This window comes from Dermacentor variabilis, chromosome 8, assembly GCF_050947875.1.
Source record: "Dermacentor variabilis isolate Ectoservices chromosome 8, ASM5094787v1, whole genome shotgun sequence".
In the NCBI taxonomy this organism is placed as follows: Eukaryota; Metazoa; Arthropoda; class Arachnida; order Ixodida; family Ixodidae; genus Dermacentor; species Dermacentor variabilis.
In genome coordinates, this window is record NC_134575.1 from 116,065,415 (window position 1) to 116,083,459 (window position 18,045).

The 18,045-nt window shown below is 44.9% G+C and overlaps 1 protein-coding gene across 1 annotated transcript; it reads left to right on the plus strand.

The window, feature by feature from the left end:
* Positions 1-7,608: 7,608 nt before the first annotated feature.
* On the plus strand, positions 7,609-17,531 carry LOC142590544 (monocarboxylate transporter 3-like). Its single transcript, XM_075702746.1, has 4 exons — positions 7,609-8,267; positions 8,850-8,993; positions 10,028-11,014; positions 15,019-17,531. The coding sequence occupies exons 1-4, from the start codon at positions 8,048-8,050 to the stop codon at positions 15,198-15,200; spliced, it is 1,533 nt and encodes a 510-aa protein (XP_075558861.1). The 5' UTR covers positions 7,609-8,047; the 3' UTR covers positions 15,201-17,531.
* Positions 17,532-18,045: the final 514 nt, after the last annotated feature.

Genomic DNA, 18,045 nt, shown 5'->3' on the forward strand with positions numbered 1-18,045 from the left:
GTCTGGAGTTTACTTCAAGCATTACTTTATTTTGTGTGGTCTGTCATATTCATTCTTTTCTCTTTGACTGCCTTCATCCTATCTTCCGTTTCTATCATGAAGTTAATTTCTATGTTTCCGTCCTTCCGAAAACGTTCGCAGGCGTTTCGCCCTTTAGTAGGCATTTGGCAGCATGCTCATTCCTTTCACCTTTCTTTTTTAATGATTGGTTTATTGATTCTTCCATTTTTTCATTAAGTTATGCGATTTGCCCTTACGAAGCAATACCGGGGGGATGTCATGGGGAAATGCCATAAGAGTTGAGGTCCAATGGCACAATCGGCGCTAAAGCCACGGCCAAGGTCAAGAACAGAAACAGTCAGAAAGGAATGCCAAACAAAACGAGGTTTATTCTTATCCGCTTCTGTTCTTGCCTTTGTCGGCATTCTACGCGCCAGCTCTACCCATAACAGTCTGGCACAAACTCGCCAAAAAGCACACTTCGACGTAGTGGAAATTTCAGGAATAATTTAGTCCACCTGGGATTCAACGACGTTCACATATATACAGGGTGTCTCAGCTAACTCTTGTCGGAGTTTAAAAATATGCAAATGCCACGTAGCTGAACAGAACAAGGGTAATTTTGTAAGCCGTCGCGTGGAGATACTGAAACTACTTTTTTCTATTTCGCCCAATTAGATAATCAGTCTTCATTAATCGACTTCTCAAATATCATAATTACATGAAAAGTGTCATGAGAAAATTGTAGAATGACACGAAAAACTCCCGATTCAGCTCACTATCACTCAATACGTGCTACATAAAAAGGTTTTCCTGGGCATGAGTCAAGCCCGCAGGTACACGCAAAGTGCCTCGAGCCGCCTTTACAGGCGATAGCGTTAAGGTCCCCGTGTGGCAGAAAACCTAGTGCCGGCGTCCTGCGTCGGCCATCCTGTGAGCGAAAATTTCCGCATATATTCTATGCGGCATTGAGGTTCTTCTTGTATTAGTAAAGGTGCTCAGACCTAGTCTTAAATTCTTTAGAAAATTATTCCTCGCAATTTTGAATGCGACAGTCCACAAACAAATCTCTTCAAACACCGACAGCCCATACAGTTATGTTAAATCTTTTCCAGACTGAAGTATTCAAAGTGCAAAACACAAATAGTAGATCGGTATTCGCAATAGGCCGTGCTTCTACCAGAAAGCTCGCCTTCGTGCGTAGCGTCGCCGCCAGCGTTTCCCGGTCAATATTACGGTTACACAAGCTGTAGTTTCCGGGAAGCGCGAAAAGCAGCCAGGGATCTTTTAACTGTACCGGGGGGGGGGGGGGGGGGGTCGTTCTACTCATAAAGGCACAGCTTAAGCGTCTTCCAACTTTTTATGCGAAGCATACTAGCCGCACAACCACGCTCTTCCTTGCTGCGCCGCGCGCGGCCGCGTAGCTACCATATGACGTCATAACAGCTGCAAAAGCGGAGGCTCAACTCGTGCGCTCGCTTGCGGCCGCGTAGCAACATAGCCGGGTCTCAGCTCGTGCGCTCGCCTGCATGAGTTGTTTCTTCGTCTAGCCGAACCAAATATAGCCAAGCAACAGCAGTTCGCCAGGCTAAACAGTGGTTCAACAACTAAAATAAAGGCTAGTATGCTTCGCATCCTGGGCTTAAGCTTAGCTAAGCCACAGCCATTTTTTTAGTCAGAACTATTGTTTTTATTTATTCGAATGAATGAAAATGAAAATGAATCTGTTCCAACTAGGCCGACTCGCAGACAGCGATAGCGTTTCACCCCCTTCTACTTCCCACCCCGACATTGTGCGGCCACATTGTGAGTGAATGAGTGTGTGACCTCTACTCAATACCGCTGTTCTCCGCCTGTGTCCTCATCCCACCTCAAAAGAAACCTTAATTAATAATTGCTAATCTCCCTCCTACCCTCTCTGCGGCGGCGACCCATTATAATAAGGAGCGATGGCACGTCGACTGAGCGCCGGCTCGATTCGGTGGATCGCGGTGTGTGCTGCCCAATCCGAAACGCAGAACCGCCTCCGTTCGGCACTGCATGTTCTGTATGCGGTAGCTTGTTGTTGAAATAAGACAGCAGCTGCGCTCAAAGGTCGTCTTACTAAGAAGTGTAATTGTCGGCCAGTTTTTTTTTTCCTTCGTCTGCTGACATGTCGACCCTGTGTTAACATTGTTCGTCCTTCGTTCTTACAGCGATCATTTCTTACGAAGATGACGACATCGTTGCCACTGATCATAATAATGTGGCGTGCTCTCTTCTGTTGCAGCGCCGCCGCGTTAAAAAATCAAGCATAACGATGTACTGGGTGTCGCCTCCGCGTCCCTGTATTCAGGGTATGTCTTGTACATGTCACATACGGCGCACTGAACCCAAAACCTTTCCATCAGGATGTCTCGCTTTAGACGTCGTTGTAGAAAGCAATCTAAACGATGACAATCGAAACAAGCGCGAACGAGACCAAGCCGAGCAAATCAAACAAGCTCGAGCAATATTGGACATGAGCAGACGGTAGTACGGAACAAGTGGTCCGGCTGAGACCAGATGGGAGTACGGATCGGGCAGTTGGGCGGGTGCGCATGAGACGAGTTCCCGCACGCACGTCACTGAAGGGGCCGCTCTCACTGACCTCCGCCTTAAGCGGTTGGCAACTTTTATCTCCCTCTCCGCGTTCGCTCTTCCATCCTTCACTGTTTTCCTCGTTCGCCCGCTCACGCTAATGCTAAGGCCGACGCTCGCCGCAGGAATGGGCGCCTAAGAGCTGCGCTCTAGATACAAGCAGGACGCTTCAGCTTCACCTCTAATAGTGATACGCGATAACATTCAAAGGTTCCTGACTGCTTCTGATGCTTTCAGCAACTACCGCTTATGTAACCGTAATATTTCCAGGGAAACACTGGCGGCGAGCGCTATGTACGAAGACGAGCTTTCTGGCAGAAACGCGGCCTATTGCGTGGGCAAATATTCTGTTATTGTTTCGCAGTCTTAATGTTTCAGTCTGAGAAGACTTAACAGAAATGGCATGGATTGTTGTCGTATTGTTTTATGAGATTTGTTTGTGGGCTGTCACTTTCAAGATTCCGAGGATTAAATTTGTAAAGAATTCAGGACAAGGCATGAAGAACTTTAGTTGTAGAAGAAGAGCTTTACTGCTGTATAGAACCCAGTTGAAGAAGACAACAAAAATTTCTGTCGCAACTACAGAAATTTTTGTCGTACGACAGAAGTTTCTGATGCTTCTGTCGTTGCGACAGACATTTCTGACGATACGACAGACATTCTGGTCTCGCAACAGAAATATTCTGTCGAGAAGACTAAGAGTTCCGAAGTCGCAACAGAAATGTTATGTCGCGAGAAGAGTACTGAAGTCGCAACAAGTTGCTACCGCAACAGCGATTCTAACGTCGCAACAGGGACTCCCTGTCGGGACGACACACTTTCTATCGTCGCGTTAGAAATGTGCCACTCTCTGCCGCAGCAACATAAGTTCTGACGCCCCGACAAAAGCGCTTTCCGTCGCGATGCTTTGAAACTGTATGTCAGTTTCGCATCGGTTGCTGTCCACTAGTTGTTTGCTGCACTTTTCTCTCACAGGGTACCCAGTGGTGCGTCCTCTGAATCTGGCAATGCTGATAGCACCGACGGCGGTATTAAAGTCAACGTGGCCAGTTGCCGTAATGGTGACGTGATGACGAGGCACCAGGAACGCCCTATAGGACTCCTCAAAAGCGACCGCTGATAAATATCACAGGATTTGTGGGAACGGCTGTGTATCCATTGTGTTTTATTTGTTAAGATGTGGCACACAGGCCTGCGGACTTATACACTGTCGTCACGCTGACACATTAGTCAATTTCCTAAAGATAGCCGCCGTTGTTGCTCCGTGGTGTTGGGCTGCTGAGCACGAGGTCGCGGGATCGAATCCCGGCCACGGCGGCGGCATTTCGATGGGTGCGATATGCGAAAACATCTGTGTACTTAGATTTAGGTGCACGTTAAAGAACCCCGGGTGGTCGAAATTTCCGGAGTCCTACGGCGTGCCTCATAATAAGAAAGTGGTTTTGGCACGTAAAACCCCATAATTAAAAAAGAAACCCTAGAAATATTGCATAAGCTCTTGCTAAGCGAGAAAGAAGTTTTGAGTTGTTCCGCAAAGTTGCCCGAGAATCTGTTTCGCTCGGATGTCAGAATTATGGCACAGCGCTGCCTTGAGAAACCGGTATGCTGTTTAAATTAACACTTATCCACGATGGTTTATGCAACAATTTTGCACTCAACACACCAATCATATACGCGCTTAAAAGTGTGAAGAGCGAGAGACAGTTATTGAAATCAGCAGTAACAACTCTAACAGAGTCCGCGGTCACCGTTGTCTATTTCTGAGTTTCATGCGGATGTTGTAAAGCAAAATCAATGTTCTAGCACTCAGCGATGTATTTGTCGATGATAAAAGCCCTTTCGCTCTGCTAGAGAGGCGCCAGTTGGCGAGGCGGAGTGAAAGCGCATCTTGGCTATCAATATAAGATGTAAAAACGCAGACAGAGATTCTTACTATTGCGATCGTCAAAGTGTACATGAACAGACACGTTCGGCGTGGTTTAGGCTTATGGTTTGGCTCATGATGCTATGCACCAGAAAAGTTTGCAGGCGTTAAGTGCACCGGTGTCCCGCCAAAATATCTTGGCGTGCCGCTAGATGCATATAAATTAAGCGCGCACTATTGGAAAGACAGGGTTGCGGCTCTGCAAAATTACGCCCAGACATTCGTTTCACACCGACTTTCTATTTTTGGGAATGTCGAAGCCTGCAATAAGTTCTTGGCAAAAAAATTTACTAGGTATTGCAAGTTATTGATTGTGCCAGGCTCTACGTCCACCGCTTTCACCGAATCTTTGCAACCTTCGTGTGGTCTTCAACTTTTGAGCCCGTGAGGCGAGACAATATTTTCAGGCCCATTAGTGAAGGTGGGCTGGTTTTAGTACATCTTTATGTGCGGCAAATAGTGCCTCATTCCTTCTTTTTTCCCGATACATCGCATCCTATAATTCGGTCATTTATGCAAGTCGCGCTTGTTGATGCATTACCTGATTTAATTGTTTCTTCCAATTTTTCTTGGCGTTTATGCTTGTGGGGGTTCATGCAAAAAGTTTACTTGGCGGTTCGTTTCCTGACAGTTCGGTTTTCCATTTAATACTTGTACTCTGTGTCGCGCAAAACGTTAGACAAAGATTTATTGTCTATGCTATTTCCTCCTTCATTCTACCGATCACTATCCATCCAATGACCAGGTCAAGATGTACTAAGGCGAGTTCGTAAAATGTAAATAACCCCCTGCTGCAAAACACTATTTCAGAAACTTCATAGTGAAACCATACCGGTAAAAACATGCCTACACAAAAAGCGTGTCTGTGATTCTTCTGTTAAACATCGCTTTTGTGACGTGCCAGAGACAATTGAACATTGTTTCATTAGCTGCACCGATGCCATACTAGTTTGGGATGTCCTCCAACGGACTTTGAAAAAAGACTGAGATTAGCGCTCATACTGTGCGATACCTGCTGCCGACCTCTGAAAATTGTGCACTTTCGATATGTTTTTTTTCTCATCGGAATGCACAGTTTGTGGAAAACGCGAATGATGGACCGAAACGCCGAAACGGTGGTACCTACAAGGGTACATCTCATCCAAATGACACTACACCCGAAACAGGTTTATGATGGGCTCGATACACAACCGGACTGGTACCCGATTTTGTTCAGGTGCCTATCCTTACTACCCTTCTAAATTGAAGCCAAAATTTCTACCCACAGTATGAACAATGCCTTTTCTTTGTGTGACTTTCAGTGCGCTCTCCATTTTCTCACTATGCAGAACTGGTGAATTTCGAGTTCATTACTACTTTAATAAATACCATGAAAGAAAAAAAATTCGGCGTGGTGCAGTGGTAAGATACAGAGTATGGAATCGTCAGGTCCCAAATTCGAATACCAGGAGAAATGTTTTTTTCTTTATTTTGGCGTTTTCCTTTTCTTGCATTAAAAAACTTAGATAGCCCTAAAGAGGTCTCTGTCAATCTTTAATTAAATGTTGATCAAGAACAACAGAACGTCTGACTACAGGGCGTCACACTATAGACAACAGAACGTCAGAAACAGAAGGTCCCAAAAGACGACAGACTGAAATTTCCTGTTGTGTTTTTCAACTGGGAATATGTAGGGCAGCTTTCGCTTACAAGACGCCCGGTACCGACGCCGGACGTCCGACAGCGCATTTTCGCGACAAATGGTCGTTAACTCTCTCGCGTTAAGTGTTACTGACTTTGCTAATCCTAAGACGTGGTGCGTAAGAATCCTTGAAGTGAGAACCAGCGTCCCTATCAGTCACCAGCTTGCAAAACATACAGGGAAAATCTTATCGAACCCACCGTGACCTCGAACATTGCCATGTCTAAGCAGATTCAGCCGTCCTAGTTTCGTATTGCCTAGGCAGAAGCGTTGTATCAACACACGCACTTTGAAATACGAACCTCTGTCGTTATATGCGCCAGGATTATTTCTCGCCAAGAAAGGTCTAAAATTTTGTTCTATGGAGGGGATTGCAGAGTACCTATAAAACTAATTGAGAACTCAATTTTTGTTTTTGCAAACAATGTTTCTTGAGCGTATATTATCGCTGTCACTCAAGAGCCCTTTTCTAGGCAATTACCCAGGGTTGCCAGAAAGTACAGGTTTTATGCTTTTCTGGAATAAACGATTAGAGATGTGCAATCTAAGAACCATTCATAGAAGTAGTTGCGACGCCACTGCAGACAGCTTGGGGGAAAGTTGCGATATTCTGTGATTTATTGTAGAGGCGAAGCTAGACGAAATGCCAAAGACGTTGGCGTAGAAAAACGAGAAGTCATGCGAATCATTAAACGTCGAAGCGACAGAATGGTTTAGAACTCTTGAGAGCTTACAATGATAATTCTGTCTTTTAAAGTTGTCTCGGCAATGTCTTGATTCCTAGCAGTGATAGCTTTGCTTCGTCGGGGCATTTTTATTCTAAAATTCTTAGCGTTTGGTCATGATATGCTTGCAACCGTAGAGGCCCAGATAGAGTTTCTCTGGGCGAGAATGGTGTGGATGCCTCCTCGTTCAAGATAATCCAAGGCAAATTCACAACCATACAAATACAGACAGACAGACAGACAAAGAAATTGGCGGACGGGTGGAAGGAAGGATAAGATAAGATCTCTTTCGTGGGTTCTACATACAAGATTAGCCCTCAGTGTGTTAGCCAGCGCCGCCAACGGCCAATGCAGCTGGAGTGGAAATGTTTCATGTATGATAGAATAATTATCCTATGAACATTGTTGTTATTCTTCGTGTACTCTCTCTCGCCACTGACAAATATGGTGATACTGCAAAATATTAAAACCTAGCAAACCAGTCGCGCCGTAAATAGACCATTGGCCACAAAAAATAAATTAAACCTGGCCGATACTATTTCTTCACTCAAACTCAACCACTGACCTGCTTCTGTTTTTCAGCCTAACCCAGTTCCTAATGAACGTATCTCCTACGCCAGCAGCGAGGTTTTGCAGCTTGCGGCATTACTTAATATATTTTTCTTCCTTGTGCACGTGTTTGGCCGGCGAATGCCAGAGATAAGGCAGAACCAGCCCACAGCACCTACTTCAGAGTGTCTTTATCGCTCGTCGACGGGCTTTCGCGTCGCCAACGGCTTGATACGCCCGTCCACCACACCACTGCTCTGCGGAGAAGCGAGAAAAGCAAAAGTGCAGTGAACTTGCGGGCGGCCTCGGCGCCGCATAGTATGAAAGAAGCCTTGTACGCAGCAAAGTCGAGTATGCCTGCATAAATACTTCGGCTATGGCCCATGAGAATAACTATTTTTTTAGTTGAAAAGGGCCACTATAGAAACGTGAACGTTGAACGTATAGGCCATCCTTGCATTTTTTACTGGTAAGCTCATCGAAGAGGTTACGACGCTCAGGTCCCACAGGATTACAAATACTCACGGCCACAAGCCCGTCCCAAGCGTCATGGTGTGTGTAGGCCGGCTGAAGGATGACCCTCTATTTGGAGTCGACTCTCGGTGGAGCTGGATCACCGCCTTCTTTTGTGCGTGGGTGCTGTTCCTGGGCATGGCGACACCCCGTATAGCTGGCATCTTCTTCTACGGAATCGTCGAGACATTCGGTGTAACCAGAGCAGAGGCTTCGTGGCCCGTGTCGCTGGCGGGTACCTTCACGGTTATGGGAGGTAGGTGACGACTTGCCAATTTTCCTTCCTCGCAATAGCTAATTGCTTCAAATGTTTTCACTTCATCTATTCGACCCACAAAGTGAACTTTGGTTTTTGGCATGCAGTCGTTTAAAACTAGGTCATATAGGATAATAATTTAGTTGTATAATTAAAATTAAATCAATCTTGTAAAGAAATAAGAAAATTCAGCCAATGTAGATGCTTCAGGAGAAGCCTGATGCACCTACGTCATGCTTAGTAGCAAGTTCAATGCCTTTTTAAAGGCGGAACTCAAATGCCCGCTTCCTGGACAGGAGCTTAATGCTAAGTGCTTTCATTCGTGCTCATTACCACGTGACGCTCAACGCGGATCTCTGGGCTGCACTCTTTAAACAGTTCTTCCCAAGCCCTACATCTGGCTACCACATGGACGGCCTAATTTCATAACTTTACTGTATTTGAAACATGTCTCTGTTGAATTCTAAAAATGTTACAACCGTATGTTGTTTGTTCAAAGCATAATATGATGCCTAATAACGCTCTGGGTTATTTATTAAATGTGTGCATGCCTACGGTGTTCCGTTTTCTTTTTCAATGCAGGCCCGATAGTTGGCTACCTCTGCCAACGTTTTTCGTGCCGGGCCGTCCTCTTAGTGTGCTCTTCTCTGGCAGGAATTGGGGCCAGTCTGTGCTTCCTGGCGAAAAGACTGCTATTTATCACAATTTCCTTTGGATTTGTTCATGGTAACCATTGACTAGTAACGTCAATACTTTGTAATATGCCCTGTATACGTTATTCGCTGAAGCAGCGACAGTTACTTTGTTGTACTCTATAATTTATTTGCTTCTTGGTAAGCGTTCACTCTGCTGGATATCGCGTTCAATAGCCCTAACTGGCAGCACTAGAGAGCTGAATGCCTGAGCCTTTGTATAATTTTGCTCTTGCTTATAACCATGGTCTATAATGTGAAGAAGACCACGGGGTGAGAAACCTTTTGCTTCCGTGCGGTTACTGGCACCAAGCTTTATAGGAAAGTGTTTGCCGACTATGGAATGTGAGAATGTGTGCTACTTGCAGTCAGTACTGATACTTAAGAGAATGGTGACAACGTTTTTTGTGTACGAGTGTTTTCAGTCCGTATATGATCGATACTTTTGTCGTTGGGGTTGCCTATGTGCGTCCCGTTGCTCAAAAAACATGGCCCCCTGGTAGTCACGCGTGTGCGATTATTAATTCGTTAAATTAATGAATGTTTGAATATGCCTACTCAAACAATCTCATGTGCAGCTGAGCATTAAATGTATTGCAAACCAGCATTATTATCTTTTTTAGGAATTTCATATTCATTGTGCAAAACCAATAATATTTGGAAGGCAAGAAAATTGAAGAATTTGCTAATACAAAGATTATGCGGCAAACTTGATGTTTCTCTAAATAAAAGGAGCCGTTATTCTCTTTTTTCTAATAGTAGAAAACCCTCAAAATGAAGTAAAATTGTCGTTTCATGCGCCCGTTTCCGCTGGCACGAGAACTGGTGGGCACTCTGACATGTCACACATTCTATGCGAATGTGTCACAGTGGAAGTTTTATTAGAATTATCTTGGTTGATCGTAAATAACGTAAACGTAAGCAGATGAGATGTTCGATCACAATGCATTTCATAGCATTTAAGCAATATTCGTAACCCCTATCTGAAGATTTGTTCATTACATGAAGCGTAACTTGCAAATTCACCACATCAAATCAGAACTTGATTTTGACTTTTTTTTCTCGCAGGTGGTGCGTTGTGCGGCTTGTTCGTTGCTTGCAATGTTTTGGTGGCCCAACACTTTGAGAAACGAAGAGCAACAGCCACCAGCCTAATGTTCACAGTTTTCGGCTTCAATTCCGTCGTTATTTCGCCACTGCTCGAGTTCTTCCGAACAACTTACGGTGTCCGCGGTGCTTTTCTTCTTTACGGAGCAATTCTGTTCAATGCGGTTCCAGCCGTTATTGTTCTCAGAAGCCCGCCGTGGCTGCCGAAAAAAAATGTTGTGAGAGTGCGACAATGTGAAGAAGAGGACGAAGGAAACGTGTCGTGCGCTTTGATTGAATCAGCCAATGCGGACGCAGATCTCAGCAGAGGAACGTACAAAGAAAATGAATCGCAGCGCTCAAATCAAACATTAAACTGTGATCAGTTGTCACCATTTTCTGCTAAATCCAAAAATGGCCTCTCCTATATCGAGCCGTCGTCACGCAAGAACTCCGTTAAACTGATGGAAGGCAAAAAGTCTCTGCTAGATTTTAATCTTCCTAGAACGGCGAGGCAATTCTTGACATTATCTTTTCTTGTTCACGCATTGTCTTACGCCGCCGTTGTGTTTACAGTTGGCGTCTTTGTCCTCATTCCGGCAGATCTCGCCAGGGACCGTGGCCTTAATCCTTCGAATGTTGTGTATTTCCTGCAAGCCTTCTCCGCAGCGGACATCGCCTGCAGATCGGTAGTGGGCGTCGCCATTGACTCGCGTACCTTATCATATGAATCCATCATGCTACTCGGATTCGCAGTGCAGGGACTCACTTACGAGTGGCTTGTCTGGGCGAATACACTACCGCAAATGATTGGCGCTTCCGCCTTCGTGGGCGCAACGTATGGATCAAGGTCATGCCTCCTGGCACCCGCCTTGGTCAAGGACTTCGGCATCGGCACGTTGCCGGTGATAATGGGTGGTGTGTTCTTCTGCACAGGTGTATCTCTTCTTCTTCGTCCGCCACTGATCGGTAAGTATATTTCAGCTATAATTGTTTGCAAGTTTCTCTTATGGTATTTCACTACAATGGGGTGAATTCACCTGTATGGTTAAGTTCCAAAGCAGTAAATTGAGTTGTAAGCTATGGTTCTTAGGCGTGCAAGCAGAACATGGTGCTGGAACGTTTTTGATATGCGACCCTATCGACATGCAGCCGCCATCGCCAGGCATCGAACCTGCTACCTCGTGTGCGACAGCGAAATCCCTTCATCACTGAGCCCTTGTGGCCACTCATTAGACAAAGTCACTATGCATGACGACATCTGTGTTGCTCAAATGCTTCAAACTACTTTATACAGCGCTTCTTTGTACAAAGAAGGGAGTGGTATAGGTTCTTATGCAGGAAAAAAATGATGGTGTTTTTCTTACCTGTGCATTCTAATTCCTGCATACAGTGCTAGAGCATGTTACGTCTTCGCATGCTGAAGCAGAGCTGAACGTTCGATAGCACAAAACTTGTAGGCAATGAAGCCATTAGATGTACGACAACCACTTATAAAGGCCGTCCTGTTTGTGTCCATCTACGATAGCCCAATTCAAGTACATGTGAAGAGCAGAAATCCTGCCATTGCGCACAATAGGACCAATTTAAATGAATAGTTTTCATTTAAGGAGAGTGAACTTAACTATATAGACGGCGAGAAGCAGAATTTCTATGAATAATCTCGTACGTTTTACAAACTTCTTCAGATATAGCTAATCCTTGAAAAAAATGTTCGAGCTCACACTTGACAAATCTGAATCTTTATGCCAAAAAGAAATTCGCGTTTTTGTAAACAGCATCTCATATAGCATAGGCCGTATAACGTGAAACTCTTGCAATATGTTGTTATTCCAATCTCCTGACGTCGAATTTGCGTAACCGCCGACGCAAACATCGGGCGGTCACCCGCAGGGTTGTGTGAACAAACCAATCGAATGCTCCCCTCGTTCATAGGAGGTCACTTTCGTTTGCTTGAAAAACGAATAACATTGCCTGCACTGTGCGGCTTCTCTTATCTAATTGGCTCACAAGAGGAGAGCAGCATGCTCAAGCGGAGAGAGATTCGATGGGGCCGAGCCACTGCATTCAAGATCGATAACCGGATGAGGAGGGTGGTGCCGGCGTCTGCGATTGGTCCGCTTTCTCTTACTTAGCTTGTGGTAGCTCCTCGACAATCGCGGTGGCATGCAAAGGGAGCTTAAGAATGACGCTAAAATGGATCCTCAGCAAAGAAGAGTCGGCAGAACGAGGTCGTAAACGCGCCGAAAGTTCTCGAAAACCTTACACAGTCACGAAAAAGCTTTATTACTAGCAATAAACCCATGCTCGCCGGCAGGGGAGAGTAGCAAGTGCCGGAGCGATCGGCGGCAGCCATATTTTATTCCTTTCGCAACGGGGTCGTCTGCGGCTATTCAATAGAAAATTCAGTTTTGTTCGGCATGTTAATGCATCATTAACGCGTACGCGTCACTTTAACGCGGCAAGTTTTTGTGGTTTTGTGACGTCGCGCGAGATGCAGGTGAAGTGGCTGCAGCCCGAAAACTTTTGAAAAATAGACGAGAGCTAATGGCAAAAAGGCGTCGAATCAGAAATAACTATTTTTGTTTTGTTCGGTTAAATTGTGCATAATCAGTGTGCACACGTTATATCAGATGAGGAGCTATCGCGGTTTTCGTGACGTCGCGTGACAGACAGGTGAAGTGGCAGTGGTCCAAAAACGTTTTGGCCATTCGCTGTGGGCTCATTGCGGTATTGGAATAGAAAAGGTTTCGAATAGTTTTACGTTATAGCGCTCCATATCTCGCAATAAAGTATGATTAAGGTCTCAGAGCTTACTGGTAATTGTAACAAAGAATGCCGTGGTTTGTTAAAGGTTATACTCAACAAGTCGCAGTTTCGCCCGAAAAGCGAAGCATCGATTGCGAAAACAAATTAGTAGACAGCTGTACGAAGTAAGGATGGTAGTTTCATTGGACATATAAACTTCAAAACATCCCCTTACTAGCTGAATTTCCAAGCATGTTGTCAGCGCGCTCAAGCAGACATGAACACATCACACTCGTGAGGCTTATAGAGCGTTCAAAAGGCAAGGACGAAAGTGAGACGTGACACACACAGGCGCTATCTAAAAAAATAGCGCCTGTGTGTGTCACATCTCACTTTCGCCCTTGTCTTTTTAACGCGCTATAAGCCTCACGATGTCTTACCAACAAGCCCAAATCACTGCTTTACAACATCACACTCGACGAGCGCGGACATTCGCTGTCAAAACACTTTTGTGAGAAAGCGCGGCAGCAGCAGCGAGTGAATTCACCTTCGTGCTCTCTATAGTTTCAACGCAAGAGTGGTGAGAACACAGCGCGCACGTAGGTGTGAGCCGTCTACAGATCATTTTCAAGATACGGCCGACATGACTGAGCGTGGCCACGCAAAGTACGAACTTGTTTGTGGAGTCAAAGCCGCCCCCCCCCCCCTCACTTCCGCGCGTCCTCCTCGCTGCCTGCATATATGGCACGCGAGATTCAGCCGCAATCGTCAGTTCCCCTTGCGCCCGGTCACAACGGCGCCCACTCCTCTTGCTCCCTCCCTCCCTCTCATCACCCCACAGCCTTTCGCGAGAAGGAAAACGGCGCGTTTGCTCCCCGCTTTCTGCCTTCGTGCGCGCCAGATTGAGCCGCAATCACCGGCTCGCCCACACACGCTTTCATTCGCACATTCAGCATACGGCGTGCGATGACGATTTTATTGCTCTTGGAATTTACAGGGAACCTCACGGCGACGGCGACGCCGTGAGGAAGTGCGCGTGGAGTGTTCACAAAATTTTTATAGCAATAAAATTAGTTATGTGTTTCAAAGTTTCGCCCACGTTACATATTTCATTGATGCAGTGTAGAGAATGCTATTCTCATTTTGTTGATGAGTTACGGAGCTGTAAACTTGATACTTCCCTTCTTTACATTCAGCATTTTCAAAAACTTCTATAAAAGAATCGGCAACTTTCTTCAATATCTAGTCATGGCAGTCGGTAGAACGCAATTTTTTTTTTCAATTAAGAAATGTCATCATATTCTGCGTAGTAGACGCCGACAAAAAATTTTTCTCCGTAATCACGCAATTAGAAATGAGCTGCTCGAAGCTTTTTTTTTATCCAGCCAACAAAACGAGTTGCAAACGGTAGCTTTTGTATTGTAGTGCACACAATCATTTTAGTCAATCATGTCCAAAACGGTCTGCTCGCACAAATATACAAGAAATACACAAGTTTCAATGAGAAAATTGTAGACCATCCTGAAATATTCCCGATCCAGCGTCCTATTGCTGAATACTTTCTGCACAAAACCTTTTTCTAAGCCTGAAGGAAATCCCGCAAGACACGATAGAGTGCCACGCGACTAGTTGCAAGGCACTGCTTCTGCGCTTTCACGGTATTTCAGGGCAGATTTTTTAAAAATATCTGTAGCTCACAAAGTTTGATTAGGCAATTTAGCCGATCCTAACCCGCGCATCTCTTCTAAGAAAATTGGGATGAAAGTTTCGCAACGTTCGCATTTTTGCCGCAAAACACGTAGCTAGTGCCGCAGAGCTGACTGCTACTTTGTTTTGGAGCTTTCATGTTATTTTCACGTTAGTTTGCTACCTTTTACGCAGAAAGCGCGCGCGCGTTTCATTCTGAGGCAAGTTAGAATCAGGAAAATACTGGGAAATTAAGGAGCGGCCTGTTCTGATGTTTTTTCACATATTGTTTAATTCAACCCGCAGGGTAATTCTGTCAGTTTCATCGCTCCCGTCAAGGCCGAACTAACGGAAATGGACTATACATGTATATGTGAATCTACAGCCGTGAGATTAGCATGTGGACACACGGCCCTCCCTTTCTCTCTTTTCATGACCCGACAGTGCGATTTATATTGCCTATAGCCAAAATTTGTAAATAATTTAGGGATTTTATTGTTTGATATAGCGATACGAATATATATTATTTTACTTCGCAGGGCACTACAGAGACACCTATGGTGACTACACCGGTCTGCTACATTCGATGGCGGCACTCAACGCATTCTTCGTTTGCATTTGGACGTTCAAGCTGGTTGCTAAGAGGAGATCAAAGAATGCGGCGTCACCTCCGCCTACGGCCCTACAACAAAACTCTAAAAGCAAGGAGGTCAGCGGATAATACCAGGCTCAAAGAAGAGCACTTACAGATCAGCACTGGAAGTGCGGTCCTGACATCTAAAGCCCAAGTATTTGGGGTTAAAAAACAGCGACGAAGTTGAGGAAAGAAGCTTTACTTCAATAGGCTCTAGGTTCAATTCATCCACATTAAAAACGGAAGAAGGGCGATAAGAGAGGAGGGAGTGGAGTCACATTTTACCCAAATCCAAAAGTTGCGTGCCTAGGTAAGCAGGGCTTGGTCTCGGATGAGCTGTATGCTAACCACCCATCTGGGGTCGGGGGGTCTACAGACTTGGGGGAGGGGGGTGTTGGGATGGTGAGACTCGTCTGCACTGCCGCGTAGCCCCGTGTAATGGCTTAACTGCTCCGGCAATGCATGTAAAGACAGTGAGACAAAGAACGAAGAAACAAATTACGGCAGACACGTCGCTTATCTACAAGGATCTGAATGGCACCAGGTCAGCGATACATATGAGCCCGAGCCTAATGTCGGAGCAAAAATGAAGGGTTCACTTGGTCGCCATTGGTCACGCTTTTTTTTTCTTTTTTGCTCTGGCTCTGCCCTGAACTTGCATGACAAACTCACTACAACTTGGGAGACACATTGAGCACCACAAACTGCATGACGGTCGTTTATGATAAAACTAAAAACGCAGCATTTCACATATGACATTCACACTCATGGGAATCTAGATGGAAGGCTCAAATATTATGCCTTAACACGTCACCCATTAGTGCCTGTAAGTTTCTGGCTAAATATAAAACATACCGTGCTAACATTACGCGTGTTGTCTGCACGACGTAAAGTTTAATATAATCTAGCGCAACAATGGGTTCACCTTTGAATATTATACTTATTGTGGTGTAATTAGAAACATCTTCTTTTCTTTTAAATTTTACTTTGGTCTGCGTAGTGCCCCGGGTTGTTATCTACATTTTCCCCACGTTCCATCTGAACCAGACGGGCTTCCGTCAAACATTGAACTTCCAAATCATCTACCTTCCAAGAATAGGCAAACAGCCCGCTGCTTAGAGTCTGTTTTCTATCACAAAAAAATAACCTTGGATGTGAATGCGTATCTAGATTTCAGTACGCTGGAGTCACGTTGCTCTATGATGTTACAGTGCAACCACTATGAGACAACTTACTCTAAACAAGGTATCTTAATTTAAGGGTCTGCGCGGTTCTCCTGAACAACAGGATATAGGACGACTAGTCTCACAAGCTGCTCATGCCAGCTGAAGAAATTATGATTGTTGGTCTGGTTATCCAAATAAACACATGAGAGTTGCGTGTAGATTAATGGCGCATATTTTACAATGTCACTGTTTTACAATGATGTCACTGACACCGAAAGTGATACAGCCAGAACTGGAGTAAGCATTGTAATTTTCCTCCAATATAGGCATAGCTTTGAAACTCAAAGATCTCAGCTCTCAAGACCACCCAGACAACATAACTTTGGAGACTGACATTCCTGAAATACTTACCTGTGAGACACGATTGCACTCTGCGAAAGACACGATGACTTTACCAACCTAATGCATGAGCTTGGATTGTAGCGCGAAGGGACACGGACACAGATTTCGCGCTACAATCCAAGATCATGTTACCTTACGAAGTCGCCAGACTTTCTATCCTTTTGCAACCTAATGCAACGTCTATGAAGGGTAAATATTCAGTAAATACTCAGTGGGGTGATAGGCAGCACATTTAGGAATCATCTATAGAAACATCGGTGTACAAAACAGACAGGCAGAGTATAAAAGATACATACACCCAACACACATTGCCAAATAAGAGGTCGCAGTTCACGTGTTTAAAAAAGCGAGAACTGCGACGTTAATTCTATGATTGTTGTGAAATGTTGGCCACATCGCTCAATATTGCAAACAGAAACCTGTGGACTATGTGAGAAGTGCATTATTCCTTTATTTTGTCCCTTTAATTTGCGACCATTGCCGAAATGGTGAACTCATTTTGCATCGAACTCCGCATGTACTTTACGTATTTACTTGACCTCACGTCACCTTTTTCATTCATGCAATATAAAGCTTTGTATGCGCTAGCAACAAATTTCTTGTCAGAACATGCAATATGGAAGTCAAGACACCAATCAGTGTAGGGTCAAGTAGTAAAGCAGGAAGCATATTCGTTGGAACAGAATTCCAACGGTTTGAAAATTGAGCAGCTGGTCACCTTCGCTTGTGCTGATATTTACCAGCTGAAGGAAGATGCTCTTGAAAACCGTTTGCGAAAATGCATTCCAAATTACAGAAGTCGCAAAGAAAAATTATATGGTGTAATAGTTCTCAGTTTACGAAATAAATATTTTTTGCTCCCATTTCCAGGGAAAGGAATTACAGTATAGTTTCCTCAAAACTCTGTATAATTGCATGGCCAGACTTTTCATGGCTCCCACGCTCTGTGAGTACCACACTCTCAAGCAAACAATTCAGTCCCTGAAATGTTCCCTTTTGCTCACATCATTGTCATTCTAATTTTACTTTACAAGTCTTTTTATAGCTGAGAGGTACACTGGAGATTTGCGTTGCTAACATACTGGGCGAGAGCGGAAAAAATTTCCAACGTCCCCTGTCAGTAGAGTGGTGCCTAAGTCGTTCGTACGTCTTGAAAACGCTGACGTGGCCACACTGGGGGTCCGACCAGAAAGAGGCACAGATCTCTGACCTCAAGGGTCTCACCATGACGAGCAACCACATACGTCCCTTTGGGCTGTAGTTGCATCAGCACAGGAGTCGACCACGGATGAGGAAATGAAGAACTTGGCACCAAAGTGTTTGAGATGGCGCAAGTGTTGAGTTATCCGCGAGAAAGCTGACAA